Raw genomic sequence first — 16,634 nt, forward strand, 5'->3', positions numbered from 1 at the left:
AAGACTCAGAAAGAAAAGGGAGACAGTCTGCAAGAGAACTATGTGTTAGATCTGATTGATTATGCTTTTGTCAGTCTAAAGCAGAATGATGTTCAAGAACTACGGAGTATTTGGGACAACTGGAAAAATTACCAGAAAATGAGGTTCTGCCAATGGTATAGTGATATTGCACTTATACTCTATGTCAAGATAGATGAACCCCTAATTCGAGCACTAGTATAATTCTGGAATTCGGGGTACAACTGCTTCACATTTAACCAAGAATACATGGTACCCACAATCGAATAATATACTGCTTTGTTGCATTGCGAAGGAATCAAAATGGATCGGGTTTACATCAAGCACATCAAGAGTCAACCTTTCAAGAACGAGTTGATAAAAGTGGCGGGGGTAGATGAGAAATGGGTAACTGACCAGATTCAACATAAAGGTAGTGGGGAAGAAATTGTTTGGACCCATATCAAGCAATTAATGAAAAATCATCCCAATGAATGGAAGGTAGTGGACATGTTTGCGTTGGGCATTTATGGTTTGGTTATCTTCCCAAAGACTTTGGGATACATTGAGGCGATTGTGGTGGAATTGTTTGAACAGCTCCTGAAAAGAGTAAATTCAACACCGACAATCTTAACTGAAACTTTTTGCTCCCTCAACCATTGTAGAAAGACTGGTGGAGAAAGATTTATAGGGTGTGCACAGCTTCTCCAAGTTTGAATCCATAGTCATTTTTGGAAGAATAACGGGATTTTTTACCGCATATTCAACACCACTTATTCTCCTTTAGGGGAATTCCTCACCCTAAAATGGAAAGAATGTGACCCAAAAGAAAAATGGATGATTGTATTCACATACCTTCAGGATAGGGATATTGTCTGGAGAGCCCCTTGGTTAGCCTATAGCAACATTCTTTTCCAATGTGGAGAGTCAGAAACTATGACATTACTTGGGTTATGGGGAGGAGTCGGATACTCTCCACTTTTGGCACTTCGACAGTATGGGCAACGCTCGTTTTTTCCAATAAAACATGGAATATTTGGAACGAAATTTGCATATCATGGGGACAATTACAAGAAAAAGGTCAAAGAAGTAACTGAGTCATGGAAGAAAATGTTCCGTATGGATGTCGTGGCTGCTAAGGACATGCTTACTCCAGACTATTTGGAATGGCAAAGATTAAGAAAAAATAACACCATCTTAGTGCCAGACCATGAAAACACTCAAGCTATAGAAGAACATCTTAAGCATGTTCCCTCCGAGCTAGAGATAGAAAAGAAAGAATTTGAAGTTGAAAAACAGGAGCTGAAACAATGTCTAAAGGAACTCGAGGCTGAAAGATTCCAGTAGAAGTTGGATGCTGACACCTAGAAGGATCGGGCAGACAAGTTAGAGAGGGAACAGAAGAAAATTTGTTTTGAACTTGAGGATTTGAGAAAAGGATATCAAGAACAAGTCCGGAGCAATTCCAATCTGAAAATATCTTCTGAGTACTAGAAAAGTGAGGTTGCAGTCTAAAAAAGATGTTTGAAGGGCAGAATGAAAGAGAGACCTTGAAATAACAACTAAAGATTTCTCAGAGATATTTTTTAGACAGCAATCACCAGAATAAGCATTTGAGGATTCAAGTAACTATGGCAAAACCATAGTTGAGTTGGAGGCCATTGTGGATGGGTTTAAGAAACAAGCAAGTGAGCTTCAGATAGTTTCCTTTGATGGAGGATTTCAGTGGCGTTTTCGTCAGGAATAGGCCCAGAGAAAGGTGAAAGCTAGAGATGAAGTTATCCGAGATTTCTTGGATCAAGTACATAAATCAGCTCGTCACTTGCACAGTTTAGCAAGGGAAGCTGGAGTGGTCCGACAAGGTATTCAACCAGTGACAGATGAAGGAAAAAGACTTGTCAACCTATCAGAAGATGTTTTGGGTTTAGAGGATTTAGTCAGAATGTACCTTTAAGATATTTTTTGTCTCTTAAAAAAATAAAAAACTTTTTATCTCAATAAAGATTATTTATAATAACATACACATTTCTTGGATCAATGCCTCTAATTCTCATGCACCATTACATTATTTTCATACCATGACCTTGTATTTCATTTTTATTTTTCATGTTTTTACATTCACATTAACTAACAGAAAAATATCTAGGGAACAAACACTGGGTATCCCTCCACAAGCCCTAGACACACATCATCCTTACAACACCCGCACAAAGAAAAGACAAATGGAAGACAAAATTGCTCAACTCGAAGAGAACATGTTGAGGTTGCAGAGAGAGTTAGAAGAAAAGATAAGCCAGAATAACCAAAGCACTCTGGAAACAATCATTAAACTCCAAGAGTCTTTGGTTGACCAAATTGTTTCCAGGATATCTTGCCTGAATCAAGCAAGCGTTCCTGGGGCAGGTCATCTGAACGGGTAGCTATGCCACATACCCCGCAGGTGGTTATCTCACCTGGAATCTTACCAGGACTGCAAGGGGACTCGTCCGCTGCAAAAGCGAAAGCCTCATCTGCTATAAAAGTACAGACTTCTATATCCAACCCTGAAAATAATCCAGATGATAACCATATACCGGATTTTGATGAAGAAGAAAAGGCGAAGAAAACAGAAGAAAATATCAAACTGTTGGAAGACCAAAAGAAGGTGGTTAAGGGGGACCATGATTATTACGGAGTCGATGCTCTAGAGTTGATCTTAGTCTCGGATTTGGTGTTTCCACCAAAATTCAAAGTCCTTGAGTTTGAGAAATTTAATGGGAACAGTTGCCCGTTAGCCCACATTACCATGTTCTGTCGGAATATGACATAATATATAGGAAATGATCAGCTCCTAATTCATTGCTTCCAGAAGAGTCTGTCTGGTTCAGCCATCTGGTGGTACAATCAGCTGAATCGATCTCATATCAAGACCTGGAAAGATTTAGTCAAGTCATTCTTGGAACAATACAAGCATATAAATGATAGGATACCAGATCGAGCTACGCTACAAAGCATGGAAAAGAAATATAACGAGAGTTTCAGACAATATGCACAGAGATAGAGAGATTTAGTTGTGCAAGTTCATCCGCCTTTGGATGAGAAGAAAACCAGGAAACTCTTCGTGCAAACCCAGAAAACTCCTTACTTCAGGCACCTGGTTGCAATCACGTCAGGAAATTTCTCTGACTTAGTTATGGTTGGGGAGATGATTGAAATGGTCATAAAATAAGGCAAGATCAAGGGAGGGGAATCAAGCAAGAAACCTCCTATGAAGAAGAAAGAGGGAGAGATTAATAACATCAACACCAACAACGCCAACAAATGTGTTACAATCTCCAACTCAAAAGCAATTGTAGATGTACCATCAGGTACTTCAAGTCAAAATCTGAGGGAACCTAGTAAAGAAAGAGAAAATGAGTATTTCGATCTTATTCCCATGACGTACAAGGAACTGTATCAACAACTATTTGATACTCATATAGTGTCACCATACTCGGTGGAACCTATGAAGCCCTCATACCCCAGATAGTATGATGAGAATGCTCACTGTGAATATCATGGTGATGTGTCAGGGCATACAATTGAGAATTACCTAGCATTCAAGAGGATTGTGTAAAGAATGCGTAACAAGAATTGTATCCACTTCTATTCAGAACCACCAAATGTTGCATAAAATCCTTTGCCTAATCATCAAGAGACTAGATTAATACAGTTATTATAGATAAAGACAGGACATTTAAGACTGATGTTTCTGAAATAAAGTCTCATTTGGCTTGGGTATGGAAACAAATGACGAAAGCAAGGTTTCTTGCAGCACATTTTGATACATCAAGGAGTGAAGATGGTAACCATTTTTGTTACCACAATGAAGAAGGACATAAAGTGCAAGATTACTCAGAGTTTAAAGATTTGATCCAACTTATGATGGATAGGAATGAGCTAAAATTCTATGACGAAATCCAACTCTCCAAAAGAAGATGTTTATGTGACTAAAGAATCATCCAAAAGTGGATATAGCAGGGGTCGTCATTTGGTAATTACACCTAAACTGACAATAGAGAAAACACAAGCAAAGGTGGTGATCACAATACCCCGACATTTTTCCTACAAGGACAGTCGGCAAGTACCTTGGATGTATGAATGCCAAATAAGCACCCTGAAGGAAGATGACAACAAAGTGGGGCATGTCGTAGGGAGATGCTACTTCCAAGAGGCTAAGTCCCCCCCAGAGATCGCTTGAACCCTTCAAAGGGGATGTGCTGACAATAAATGAGCCAATAAAGAAGGAAGAAGCTATAGAGTTTCTGAAATTTGTAAAGCACAAACCAATTACATAGCCTGCCGACACACGTTTCAATGTTGTCACTACTTCTAAGTTTAAAGGCACATAGGGAAACACTTTTGAAGGTCCTAAATCAGATTGCACATATGTGCCACAAAACATACCGGTCAGCCAGATGGATCGAATGGTTAATAATATACAAGCTAATAACCTCATCCCATTTTCTGATGATGAGATTTCGTCTGGAGGAAGAGGTCGAGCTAAGGCATTACACATCACCACTCATTGTAAAGGGTACGCCTTACCGAGTTCATTAATTGATAATGGTTCCTACCTTAATATGATGCCTTTGGTTACATTGAAAAGGCTACCAATAGATGCGTCCCACATGAGAACTTGACAGAGTGTAATCCGAGCATTTGACGAAACCAAGAGGGAGGTAATTGGCAAGATTGATATGTCTTTAACCATTGGACCTGCTACTTACAATATTGAATTCTTGGTAATATACATCATGCCTTCCTACAACTGCCTTTTGAGAATGCCCTGGATCCATCAAGCTGGAGCAGTATCATTTACGTTGTACCAGAAAGTAAAGTTTGTCATTGATGAGGCACTTGTAATTGTTAATGCTGAAGAAGATATCGTGGCGAGTGTGACTACTAACTCCCCATACATAGAAGTAAATGATGAAGTGGTAGAATGCTCGTTTCGTTCTTTAGAATTTTTGAATGCCACATTTTTGGCTGAAGGAGGAAGGATTTCCAAACCACGGCTCTCTGAATGCAGTAAAATGAAGATCAATCAAACCTTGGGAAGAGGTGTCAATGTAGGAAGAGGATTTGGGAATCTGTTGCAAGGAATTATTAGCCATGTTCTTCCTATAACAAAACTAGACCAGTTCGGGATGGGTTTTCAGCCCAGTCAACAATAAAAGAGGAAGGAAATCCAGAAAGGCCGAGATAGAAGGTTGGCCAGCTTAAACGGGAAAGATTTTAATAGGAACCCATGGTTTTTCCACCTCTTTATGAAACATTTAAATCCGGTGGTTATGATTTTGGGATGACTTCACCAGATTTAGAGACTACCTTGAAAGATTGGAGTATTAACGCTATAACTACAGAGAATGCCAAAAATATGGACGGGTTAGGAATCCGCCCTTTGCCACTTGGATCGGTTGTTAGCAACTAGACGACTGAAGAATTACCTGTGGTTTTCAAATTTCTTTCAGATTAATACTCAAACTATCCCTATGCTCTTAGACCCGGGGTAATAGGTGATCTTTTGTAAGGGTGAATAATTGTTTTTTTAAGTTCAATAAAAGATGCAGTTTCTTTCACGAAAAAGATTTTTCTTATTTCTTTTGAACTCAATTTTCATTCATTCAGTACTTTTCTTTTGAATTCAATTTTCTTTCATTCAATACTTTGTTATATCCTATTTGGAATTTAATTTTTGGCCATTCTATGTGGGATATTTTCCTCTCACATATACACATTTCGTTTCTCCTTCAGGCCTCAAGATAATGATAATGTAGGCATTGATGATATTGACCCGGAAGTGATTTTGAACAGTTCGTTTGTCTTGGGGAAGTTGATGAATGTGACAATGAAGACTAGTACAGTTTACCCTTAGAATTGTTAAGGATGTTCGAAAAAGAAGACAAGCAAATATTGCCACATGAAGAGAAAATCGAAATCCTGAATCTGGGTATAGAAGGGGAAAAAAAGGAAGTCAAAATTGGCACAACTCTCTCGACTGAAGCAAGACAAAACTTAATATTCTTACTTCAAGAATACATAGATATGTTTGCATGGTCATATCAAGACATGTTGGGGCTAGACACAGATATGGTATTCCACAAACTACCTATCAAGCTAGAATGCAAACCTGTGCAACAAAAGCTAAGGAGAATGAGACCTGAAATGCTCCTTAAAATCAAGAAAGAAGTCAAGAAACAACTCGATGATGGCTTCCTTCAAGTGGCCAAGTATCTGGAATGGGTGGCTAACATACTGACGGTTCCAAATAAAGATGGGAAAGTACGCATGTGTGTCGATTACTGATACCTTAAAAAGGCGAGCCCCAAAGATAATTTTTCCTATGCCGCACATAAGCACTCTGGTGGATAATATTGCCAGGAACATTTTCTTCTTGTTCATGGATAGATTCTCAGGATATAACCAGATTAAGAGCATCCTGAGGACATGGAAAAAACTACATTCGTCACAATGTGGGGAACTTTCTGCTACAAAATGATGCCCTTCAGATTAAAGAATGTCGGTACAATATATCAAAGAGTTATGGTGACCTTGTTTCGTGACATAATGTACAAAAAAAATCGAGGTTTATGTCGATGTCATGATTGTCAAAGCACAAATAAAAAATGAACATGTCGAGAATCTGAGAAAACTTCTTCAAAGTTTCAACTGAAATTGAACCCCAACAAATGTACCTTCAGGGTAATATCTGGAAAACTATTAGGCTTCGTGGTCAGCAGGAGAGGTATCGAAGTCGATCCAGATAAAGTCAAATCCATCCATAATTTACCTCCCCTAAAAACACATAAAGAGGTTTGAGGTTTTCTAGGCAGGTTAAATTACATAGCGCGGTTCATATCTCAACTGACCGACAAGTGTGACCCAATTTTCTGCCTTCTTCGAAAAATAACTCTAGAACATGAGATGAGGATTGCCAGACTGTATTCGAGAAAATAAAAGAAAACCTATCTCGTACTCCTATTATAATGTCCCCATCCAGGTTAAACTTTTATTCTTGTATTTATCCATATTCGAGAATTCAATAGGGTGTGTTTTGGGTCAGCATTATGAATCAGAGAGGAAGGAAAGGGCCATTTATTACCTAAACAAAAAGTTCACTGATTGCGAAATTAGATATCCTCCTATCGAAAAGGTTTGATGTACTTTAGTCTAGGCTATGCGTAGACTCAGACAATACATTCTGTACCACACCACTTGGTTGATTTCTAAGTTATACCCCACTAAAGTATATGATGGGTGTACCTGCTCTCCCTGGAAGATTAGCCTGATGGTAGATGCTGTTGTCTGAATTTAACATCGAGTACGTAAGCCAAAAAACTATAAAGGAAAGTGTCATATCGGATTTCTTAGCAAGCAGAACTGCTGAAAATTACAAGTCGCTGGACTTTGACTTCCTAGACGAAGACTTGATGGTCTTATTCTTAGAAGAAACAAGTACTTCCACATATGATTCCTGGAAAATACATTTTGATGGTGCATCAAATGCATTAGGACATGGTATTGGGGCAATATTGATCTCCCCTAAAGAAAATCATTACCCATTCACTGGTAGACTGAATTTAGATTGCACCAACAAGTTGACAGAGTATGAGGCTTGTGTTTTGGGGATTCGAGGTTCTAATGGATAAAATATAAGACCTTACAGGTATATAGAGATTCGACTTTAGTGATCTATCAGCCTCGCGGAGAATGTGAAATGAAGGATATAAAGCTGGTAGAGTACCGAAAAATAATATTGGATCTGCTCAAAGAATTTGATGAAGTGTCTTTCCATTATGTGCCTAGAGAAGAAAACCAAATGGTCGATGATTTAGCTATCCTGGCAGTCGCATTCAAGGATGGCAAGGAGTCTGATATGATGCAAATCGACATGTAATCGTATGAGTACCCATCTCATTGTTACCAAATTGAGGAAGTGAAAGACATTAAGCCCTAGTATCATGATATTATGAAATACATCAAAAATCGAAGTTATCCAGAGGAAGCCACCGAAACTGATAAAATAACTATTAAAAAGACAGCGACTGAATATGTTCTTAATGGAGAGGTCTTGTACAAGAAAAGTCATGATCAAATATTGTTGAGATGCGTAGATGCAGAAGAGGAAAATATGATATTAGAAGAGGTACATAATGGAGTTTGCGGAACGCATACAAATGGACATATGATGTCAAGGAAAATTATGAGATTTGGATATTTCTGGTCCACATTGGAAAGTGATTGCATCGATTATGCTAGACGATGTCACAAATGTCAAATCTATAAGGATAAAATCAATGTTCCACCTCAATCTCTTTATGTAATGACCGCACTATGGTCATTTTCTATGTGGGGCATGGATGTTATCGGGAAAATTCATCCGAAGGCTTCAAATGGTCATCGTTTCATTCTTGTGACAATCGACTACTTCACGAAATGGGTAGAGGCTACATCATATGCCAATGTCACTCAATCTACTATTTGTAAGTTCTTGAAAAGAGAGATCATATATCGGTATGGTTTACCTGAAAGAATCATTATCGATAATTCCACAAACTTGAACTATAAGATGACGAACGCCGCTTGTGAACAATTTAACATAAAGCATCACAACTCTACTGTTTATAGACCGAAGATGAATGGAGTAGTAGAAGCGGTAAACAAAAACATCAAGAAGATAGTGAAGAAAACAACTGAAACATACAAATATTGGCACGATAAATTACCTTTTGCTATGTTTGCTTACCGAACCTCGGTACGAACTTCAACTGAGGAAACCCTGTTCTCATTAGCATATAGGATAGAGGTAGTACTGCCTATTGAGGTAGAGATTTCGTCACTCTGGGTCTTATCAGAAGATAAACTAGACGATGCAGAATGGGTCCAAACTCGATATGATCAGTTGAACCTAATAGAACAAAAGAGGATGAAAGCCATTCATCATGGTCAACTCTACCAAAAACGAATGATCCGACATAATAAAAAAATACGCCCAAGAGTATTCCACGAAGGAGATCTCGTACTAAAGAGGATTTGGCCAAAAATAGATGCCGAATTGGGAAGGACCTTATGTTGTAAACAAGGCTTTCTCTGGAGGAGTACTGATTCTAGTTGAAATGGACAGGTCGGAATTACAAAATCCCATTAATTCGGATGCAGTCAAAATTTTTTTTTCTAAGGGTGAAAACCCAAATGGGCGCCCTAAGCTGGAAAAAAAAAGTTTAGGGTGAAAACTTGAAAGGGCGCCTTAATTTGAAAAAAATATGGGTCCAAGATGAAAACCCGTAAATGGCTTCTTGAGACCAATGATGGATCCAATTTGAAAACCCGAAAGGGTAATTTGGATGAGGATTCAGGAAAGGTTCCGCGTCATGACATCCAAATCTTCTGCAGACTTAACGATTCATAGAAATGTGGCACTTCCGAACATTGTCACATTTTCAAAGCCCCCTTGACAAGGGTTGTACTCAAAATTCATCTAACGGCGCATCAGTTCAAAGGAGCCCGCATTATCGAGATCTAAGGCATCTACTTATATTTCTTTCCAAAATGTTTGTCATATACTTTTTTCCTTTTTCCTTATAAATAAATATGGCCATTTCTCTAAGTCAATTCCTTTTAAGCATCTTGGGTTGAATTTAAACTTAATGATTTATTCACTCTTGAAAAGATAATTGTGTATTATTATTCAAAGATTTTCTTGAAAGGTACAGGTATTCGGAAGTCAATTAGGGCTTATGCACTATACTTGAGATAACTGAAAGGCATTGCCCAAACCAAGACTAGAAATAAAATTATATGTATCAAATTTAAACATAGTGAAGAATCCAAGATCAAGATCAAAAATTCAAGATTCCAAAATCAAGAGTCATCAGGACCGACAACCAGAGATTGAAGATTTCCCTCCAAATCCTAAAATAACTTATGCATTTTAAGCACACATAAGAACATTGCATCCATAACATCGCATATATGCATAATTTTGTAGATTCTCGTTAGAGTCAATTTCAACTTCACAACGAAGGAAATTAAACTCAAGACAATGCAATTTACAAGATTGGATTTCAACTTCACAATGAAGGATGTCTAATTCAAAGCTCAGCTTCACTGCGAAGGAGCCATCCACGATTTTAACTTCACGAAGAATGATATTGTGCCCAACAGATTGACCTAGTGTCACAACAAATGAGTCATCTACGACAACAAGGGGTTATCTCCCAACTTAGCACAGCTTAACTCAAGGCGAGAATAGTTATCTGTTAACTTTCGAGTTCGATTACATTCAACTCGAGGCCATATCAATCTCATGGTGTACTTTTTGGTGGAATTTTAAATCGAGGTCTTTATGTCAAGAAGGGGACTAAGGTTGACTATGATTTGGCAACAAGAAGCCACCCTCCGATTTTGAGCTACGATTTCAACTTCAAAAGGAAGAATATCATGTTCAAAGATATCTCAAGAGTTACCCGCACTATGGCTCAACAACAGAGAGATGTCCTTTTTCTTCAAGTCTCAACTCCACAGCAGATATAGTTGATAAACATTCAACTTCAACATGGAGTTGGATTTCGTACTCAGAAATCGACAACTCCCACAAGAACGTGCTTGTTTCCAAACCCATATTTCGAACAAAAATTTGTGTCTTTTTGTCTTTGCCCTATTTTCGTTACATGATAACGGGCAAAGAGAGGCAGCTGTAGTCACTCATTTTCGTCTGGGGTTTTATTTAGTACATATATATAGTATATAATATATAGTTTTTATAAAATTTTGAAAACATATATAATATATAGTTTTCTAAAATATAACGTTTTGAAAACATGTATATAATATATAGTTTTTAAAAATATTTTGAAAATATACACAATATATAGTTTTTGAAAACATTTTAAAAACATATATATATATATATAGTTTTTAAAAATATATATAATATATAGTTTTTAAAAATATTTTGAAAATATATATAATATATAATTTTTGAAAATATTTTGAAAACATATATATAATATTTAGTTTTTGAAAATATTTTGAAAAAATATATATTATATAGTTTTTAAAAAACTATATATTTACATATTATATAGTATAAATATTATATATTTTATTTATTTTCCTTTTATTTTTATTTATTTATTTTCTTTTTTCTTTTTGGTCCAAAATTCAAGGTTCAAGTCCAAATCCATAAGAGCCCAACCGGGTGGTAGGCCTGATCCAGCAAACCAACCCGAGGACCCAGCAAACCAACCCGACCCGAGTCTGTCTGACCCAACAAACTAGGGTTTTCAACTTAAGAAAATGCGCGCGCACGATCCTGAGTCGTTGGATCTGCAGCAAATCCAACGGCCCAAAACTGACTATCGAGCAAAGTGGAGTTCGACCGAATTGAAGAAACCATCCCCTATTGGGAAACAACTTTTCCAACAACAACAACAAATCAACCCAACAACGTGATTCTATAGGATTCAAAGACATGTATTTCTATCCTAATTAAACACAAAACCAAATGTAAAATAAAGAAATCCTAGGCTATAAATTGTTGTAAAATCAAAGCAAAAACAGATCGGAGATCAAAGAAAAGGCATTTGTAAACGTCGAAAAGAAAAGGAATAAAAAAAGTACTCCCTTTCTTTTTTTTGATTCATTTGTATGTGATTTTATGGGGTTTGTTTTGTTTTATTTTAAAAAAAATTGAGGATCTAAAAAAGAGAACTTTTTCTCGAAAGATTTTTATCAGATCTATTTCTCTACGATGCTCTTTAGTAAAAACTAATTGAAGATTTGGAAAGAGGGTAACAAGAGCTTTCTAATGGTGTAAAAAAATTTTGGTTTCGCCGCTGATGAATGGCGGTCGGTGCCACTCCACGGCGACCACCGAGGCGGCGCATGGCCAGAATCTGGGTTCGTATGAACCCCGACAGAGTGTTCTTCATAAAATAAAGAACACGATGAACATGTTCAGAGAAAAAAAAAGGTTTTTATCCATTTTGAGGGGGTTGAAAAATGAAAATAGTTTGTGATTTCTAGGCTTTATAGCCGACCCGAAACCCGACCTTTTTTATCCCAGGATCCGCGTGTTTTTGATCGGGTAGGAGCTAATTGCATAACTGGTCCCTGATTTCTTTTTAAAACCTATTTTGCGCCTTAAATTCTATTTTAGTTTTGATTTTTCTTTTAAAATTCACCCTCACTGTATTTTATTTTTCAATTTGGTATTTTCTTTATTTATTTCATGTTTTATTTAATTATATTTAAAAGATACCTCACTTTATGAGTCATTAATCCGATAATAATTGTTCTTTTATTTTTTTTATTTTTTATTTTTTTTATTTTAATTTTAGTAATTTTTATCTTTATTTATATTTTGCGATTGATCTTTTTTAATTTTTATTTAGTTGACTTTTTCTTTACATTATTTTTATTTACTTTATATTTTCGTATTATTTGTTTTTATTCTATTTATTTCAATTTTCCATTATGTTAATTTTTATTTCTAAGCATGTATATATTTTTGATCAATTCAATATTTCATTTTTAATATTTTTTTGACCTTTTAGTAGTATTCTTAAATCAATTAAAGGTGAGTAATTTGGATCGAGTTTTTTACTTTTTAATTTAACTTGTAATTTTCTTAATTAAGACAACTGAAAATTAAATTAGTATCGAAAGGGCAGTACAATGGTGCTAACCCTTCCTTGACTATAACAGACTCCCGAATCCAACATATTTATGGTAAAAAGCAGATCATGTAAGAAGGTGTCTGATCAACCTAATTTTTATTTTTAAAAATAAATGATTGATGGCGACTCTAAGCCATCTATTTAAGTCGAAACTCAATTTGGGGTCCAACCCGAAAGACGACCGCGACACAATTTAATCGGTGTGTTTCTAAATTCTTATATGGGCCTACAGTATATTGTCAACATTTATTTTGCTTATGGACTCACATATGGTCCTGAGCAGGCATGGCTGCTATGGAATGAAGGCAAAGCACTGTAGTTGATATATCCAAACATCACCGGAAACCGACCAATTGAAATGGGATAAACATTGCATTGTTGTGTGTTCAGGGTGACCCTGCACTTAGGCCAGCAATGCGATCTGTTTTCCTCATCCTTGGAAGCGAATCAATTAATCTCCCCCAGCCTTCAACATCTCCATATTCTGCAGCTAGATTTTACATATGACCAATCTTCAACCTCTGAATCTTCATAGCTCAGAGATTTAAGAATTTACAGGTTCTGGTTATAATTGTTTTTATTCAGAATCTGCTTTGCTATGAAATTTAGAGGATTCACGGGTTAAATTAATCTGGTTTGAAAATGTTAATCAATAATCAACCGACAACTCCGGAACATATCAGCTAGTGTACTTGGAGGCGTTTAACATCAATCTGTGTTTTCCGCGATGAAAACAAATATTTTTATTATTATTTTTTAATGTATGGACGACAGCATGAAATCAACTTGGGAAAAGCAAATGGGCTTTAACATTATAAATCTCGAGCCTGATTAGCCTAAAATGAAAGTGACATTTTTCTTTCGTCTCATCCATATCCAAATAAAAGATCTCTTATGCTTTCATTTTGTATGGTACCTTCAACTTGACAGCAATACCTCATGCACAACAAAATACAAACAAGAACTTAATTATATACAATATAAAGAGATTTAATACATTATCTAGATGCAATTGAGATAGATATAACCCAAAAATACTAGTTTCTAAATAATTAACATCTCCATATCAGCATCCACTTGTTCAGAAGCAATTGCAAGGTCTCTTTGTACCTGAATTCCTTATCCACGGTCACTACTAGGGGATGTTGCAAGATTTTATATTAGGGGCGAACTTGAATTTATAAAATTTTAGGGGACAAAAACAAATTTTAACTAGAAAATACATAAAAATTAAAAAATATATGATAATTTTAAATTTTTAAGGGGATGACCGCCTCCACCTATCCCCGCCTAGATCCATCCTGATCACTACTCACTACACGTATAAATAAGATTAAGAGAATGCACCATTCTAATACATATTATTAGTGCATTTTTGTGAATTTAGCCTTAATTATTATTGAAATTTTGAAAAAAGAATGAGCCACTAGGACCATACTTTGTGTATTAAACCACAAGCGGATATAACCTACCAGTGCCATAACTGTTTTATTTTTCTTTTGTCTTGTTTCAATTTCAGTTAAAATATACATCAGAGATTTCTGCCATTATTTTATGGGAAGGGAAACTTCCTGTGCTTTTTACCTTGTTCTTTTCCCGTCCCCCACAAACTGCCATGCGATTCTCATCCTGGTATAAGAACGTTTCATAGGACTCTTCTTTCGACACCAACATCACCCACTAGCAAAAATGAAGAATCAGAGTTTGCTAAGATGGATTTCTCTCACCCTTACAATTTTCATCCTCCTCACCACCCAAAGCCAATCCCATGCAACAACACAAACGCAACCCATTGTAGATAACCCCACAATCGATAGCTTCATCAACAGAACTCTCCAATGGAGAAGAAGTACCCATCAGATGTCGAAATCACATGGAAACATGAAGTTATCAACCTCTTCAGTGGTAGCAGGAGTGTTGAGCTTCATGGCTGCCTCCATATCCAGTGCGGGAGGTGTCGGTGGTGGAGGGTTGTTCATTCCCATTCTCACGATTCTAGGTTGTGTAGACCTCAAAACCGCCACGAGTTTCTCGGCTTTAATGGTCACGGGAGGATCGATTGCGAATGTTATGTATAACTTGCTAGCCAAAAGCGCCAAGTCGGGGGGTAAGACGTTGATTGACTATGATATAGCACTTTTGTCGGAGCCATGCATGTTATTAGGCGTAAGTGTGGGAGTAGTCTGCAACCTTGTGTTACCAGAGTGGCTGATCACCATTATGTTTGCCATTTTTCTTGTTTGGTCTACGATTAAGACTTGTAGTACCGGGGTCGAGTTTTGGAAACTGGAATCGGGTCGACATCTAGGAACTAGAAACGGGTATGGCAACTTGGAAAATGGTGAAAGTGGGGAAGCTAAGAGTCTAGAAGAACCTTTGGTTTCCATGGAAAGGAAAGAAAGTCATAGGTTTCCATGGAAGATGGTGCTCTTGATTATGATCTGGTTTTCCTTCTTTATCATCAATCTCCTTCGTGGGAGTCGCTATGGGCAGGTAACGTTTTCTTGTCAGGTTGCCTGATCTTTCTTTGGAATACATTTTGCATGCCTTTTGGACAGTTTCATTTTCAGTACGTCTTTCTCTTGTAATACCCGGATTTAAATGATTATCTTAGTGTTAATCTGAAATGAATTTAATTAGGTAGAACCGAAGATGGTCCAGGATTGAGTAATGTATAGGCCAGTGTCTTTTTTCACCTTTTTATTTTTCACTTTACTGCAAACCCACACGGCCACACCCCAATAAAATAAAAATAAAGAAGCAAAGTGAAAGCTGCCTTGTTTTGGACTTACCTGGACAGTAGCTTTGAGATTATCATCCCACTTTTTGTATTAATTATGCAGTGAATATTCTTGAAAAAGTTCCATGCGTTAATTTTATAAAATTAGAATAAGAGGATTTTCGGTATTATTAAATAATTTGAATTGCATGGAATGACGAGGATATCTATTATCTTCAATGTTTATAACTATTCAAGAAACATGCAGGGTGTCATACCACTGAAGCCTTGTGGAATAGAATATTGGGCTCTCTCACTGTTTCAAATCCCTCTCGCCTTAACTTTTACTGCATGGATCCTTCGTAAACAAGAGCCCATTGCATGCCAAGCTCCAAATAAGCAGGTGCTTAACAAAATCTATTTACAAAATTAGCTTCCTGCTTCAGACCTAATTAAAAATTAACCCTTTTTTCTCCTTTATTTGTGAAGGGGGTTAAGAAGCTAATTTTCCCCTTAATGGCTCTAATGGCTGGAGGCTTGGGTGGTCTTTTTGGAATTGGAGGGGGAATGCTTATAAGCCCGCTTCTACTTCAAGTTGGTCTAGCCCCTGAGGCAAGTATGCCGGTCACTTGTCCCAGTTTTAACCATTATAGAGTTACATAGTCTTATCTATGACAAAAGCCAAAAACCAATGATTTTAGCCATTTGCTACAGGTAACTGCAGCTACTTGTTCTTTCATGGTTTTCTTCTCATCCACAATGTCAGCATTCCAGTACTTATTGTTGGGCATGGACCACATTGGCACTGCCCTTGTGTTCTCCGTCATTTGTTTTGTCGCATCGCTTCTTGGATTGGTGGTGGTGCAGAAGACCATAAAACGGCTCGGAAGGGCTTCCCTAATCGTGTTCTCGGTTGGTGTAGTGATGGCTCTGAGTGCCATTTTGATGACTAGCTATGGAGCTCTTGATGTTTGGGACGACTACTCATCAGGAAATTATATGGGATTCAAACTACCTTGTTAAAATCAAAATTTGTGAACTTTGTTTAAGAGTAAACTTTTTCAAGGAATATCAGAAGCCGACGTCATCAAATGACTGATGCTATCAATGATTGCAGCAACTAAGCTGATTTTACTTGATTTCAGTAAACACAAGCTGCTTAACTCATTTGTAATCAATCCTTTCCAACTTTTAGGATACCTAGGTTCAAATATTTG

General features: G+C 36.9%; 1 protein-coding gene across 1 annotated transcript; it reads left to right on the forward strand.

Moving 5' to 3' along the window:
* Positions 1-14,266: 14,266 nt before the first annotated feature.
* LOC120137046 (sulfite exporter TauE/SafE family protein 5-like) lies at positions 14,267-16,466 on the forward strand. Its single transcript, XM_039152917.1, has 3 exons — positions 14,267-15,191; positions 15,686-15,820; positions 15,907-16,466. The coding sequence occupies exons 1-3, from the start codon at positions 14,388-14,390 to the stop codon at positions 16,078-16,080; spliced, it is 1,113 nt and encodes a 370-aa protein (XP_039008848.1). The 5' UTR covers positions 14,267-14,387; the 3' UTR covers positions 16,081-16,466.
* The last annotated feature ends 168 nt before the right edge of the window (positions 16,467-16,634 follow it).

The sequence above is a fragment of the Hibiscus syriacus genome, unplaced genomic scaffold (genome assembly GCF_006381635.1).
Source record: "Hibiscus syriacus cultivar Baekdansim isolate YM2019G1 unplaced genomic scaffold, ASM638163v2 tig00110647_pilon, whole genome shotgun sequence".
NCBI lineage: Eukaryota > Viridiplantae > Streptophyta > Magnoliopsida > Malvales > Malvaceae > Hibiscus > Hibiscus syriacus.

Coding starts and splice junctions, on each gene's coding strand:
- LOC120137046 (XM_039152917.1), top strand. CDS start 14,388: ATGAAGAATCAGAGTTTGCTAAGATGGATTTCTCTCACCCTTACAATT. Junction 15,192..15,685: donor GTGGGAGTCGCTATGGGCAG/GTAACGTTTTCT, acceptor AGAAACATGCAG/GGTGTCATACCACTGAAGCC. Junction 15,821..15,906: donor GCCAAGCTCCAAATAAGCAG/GTGCTTAACAAA, acceptor TTATTTGTGAAG/GGGGTTAAGAAGCTAATTTT.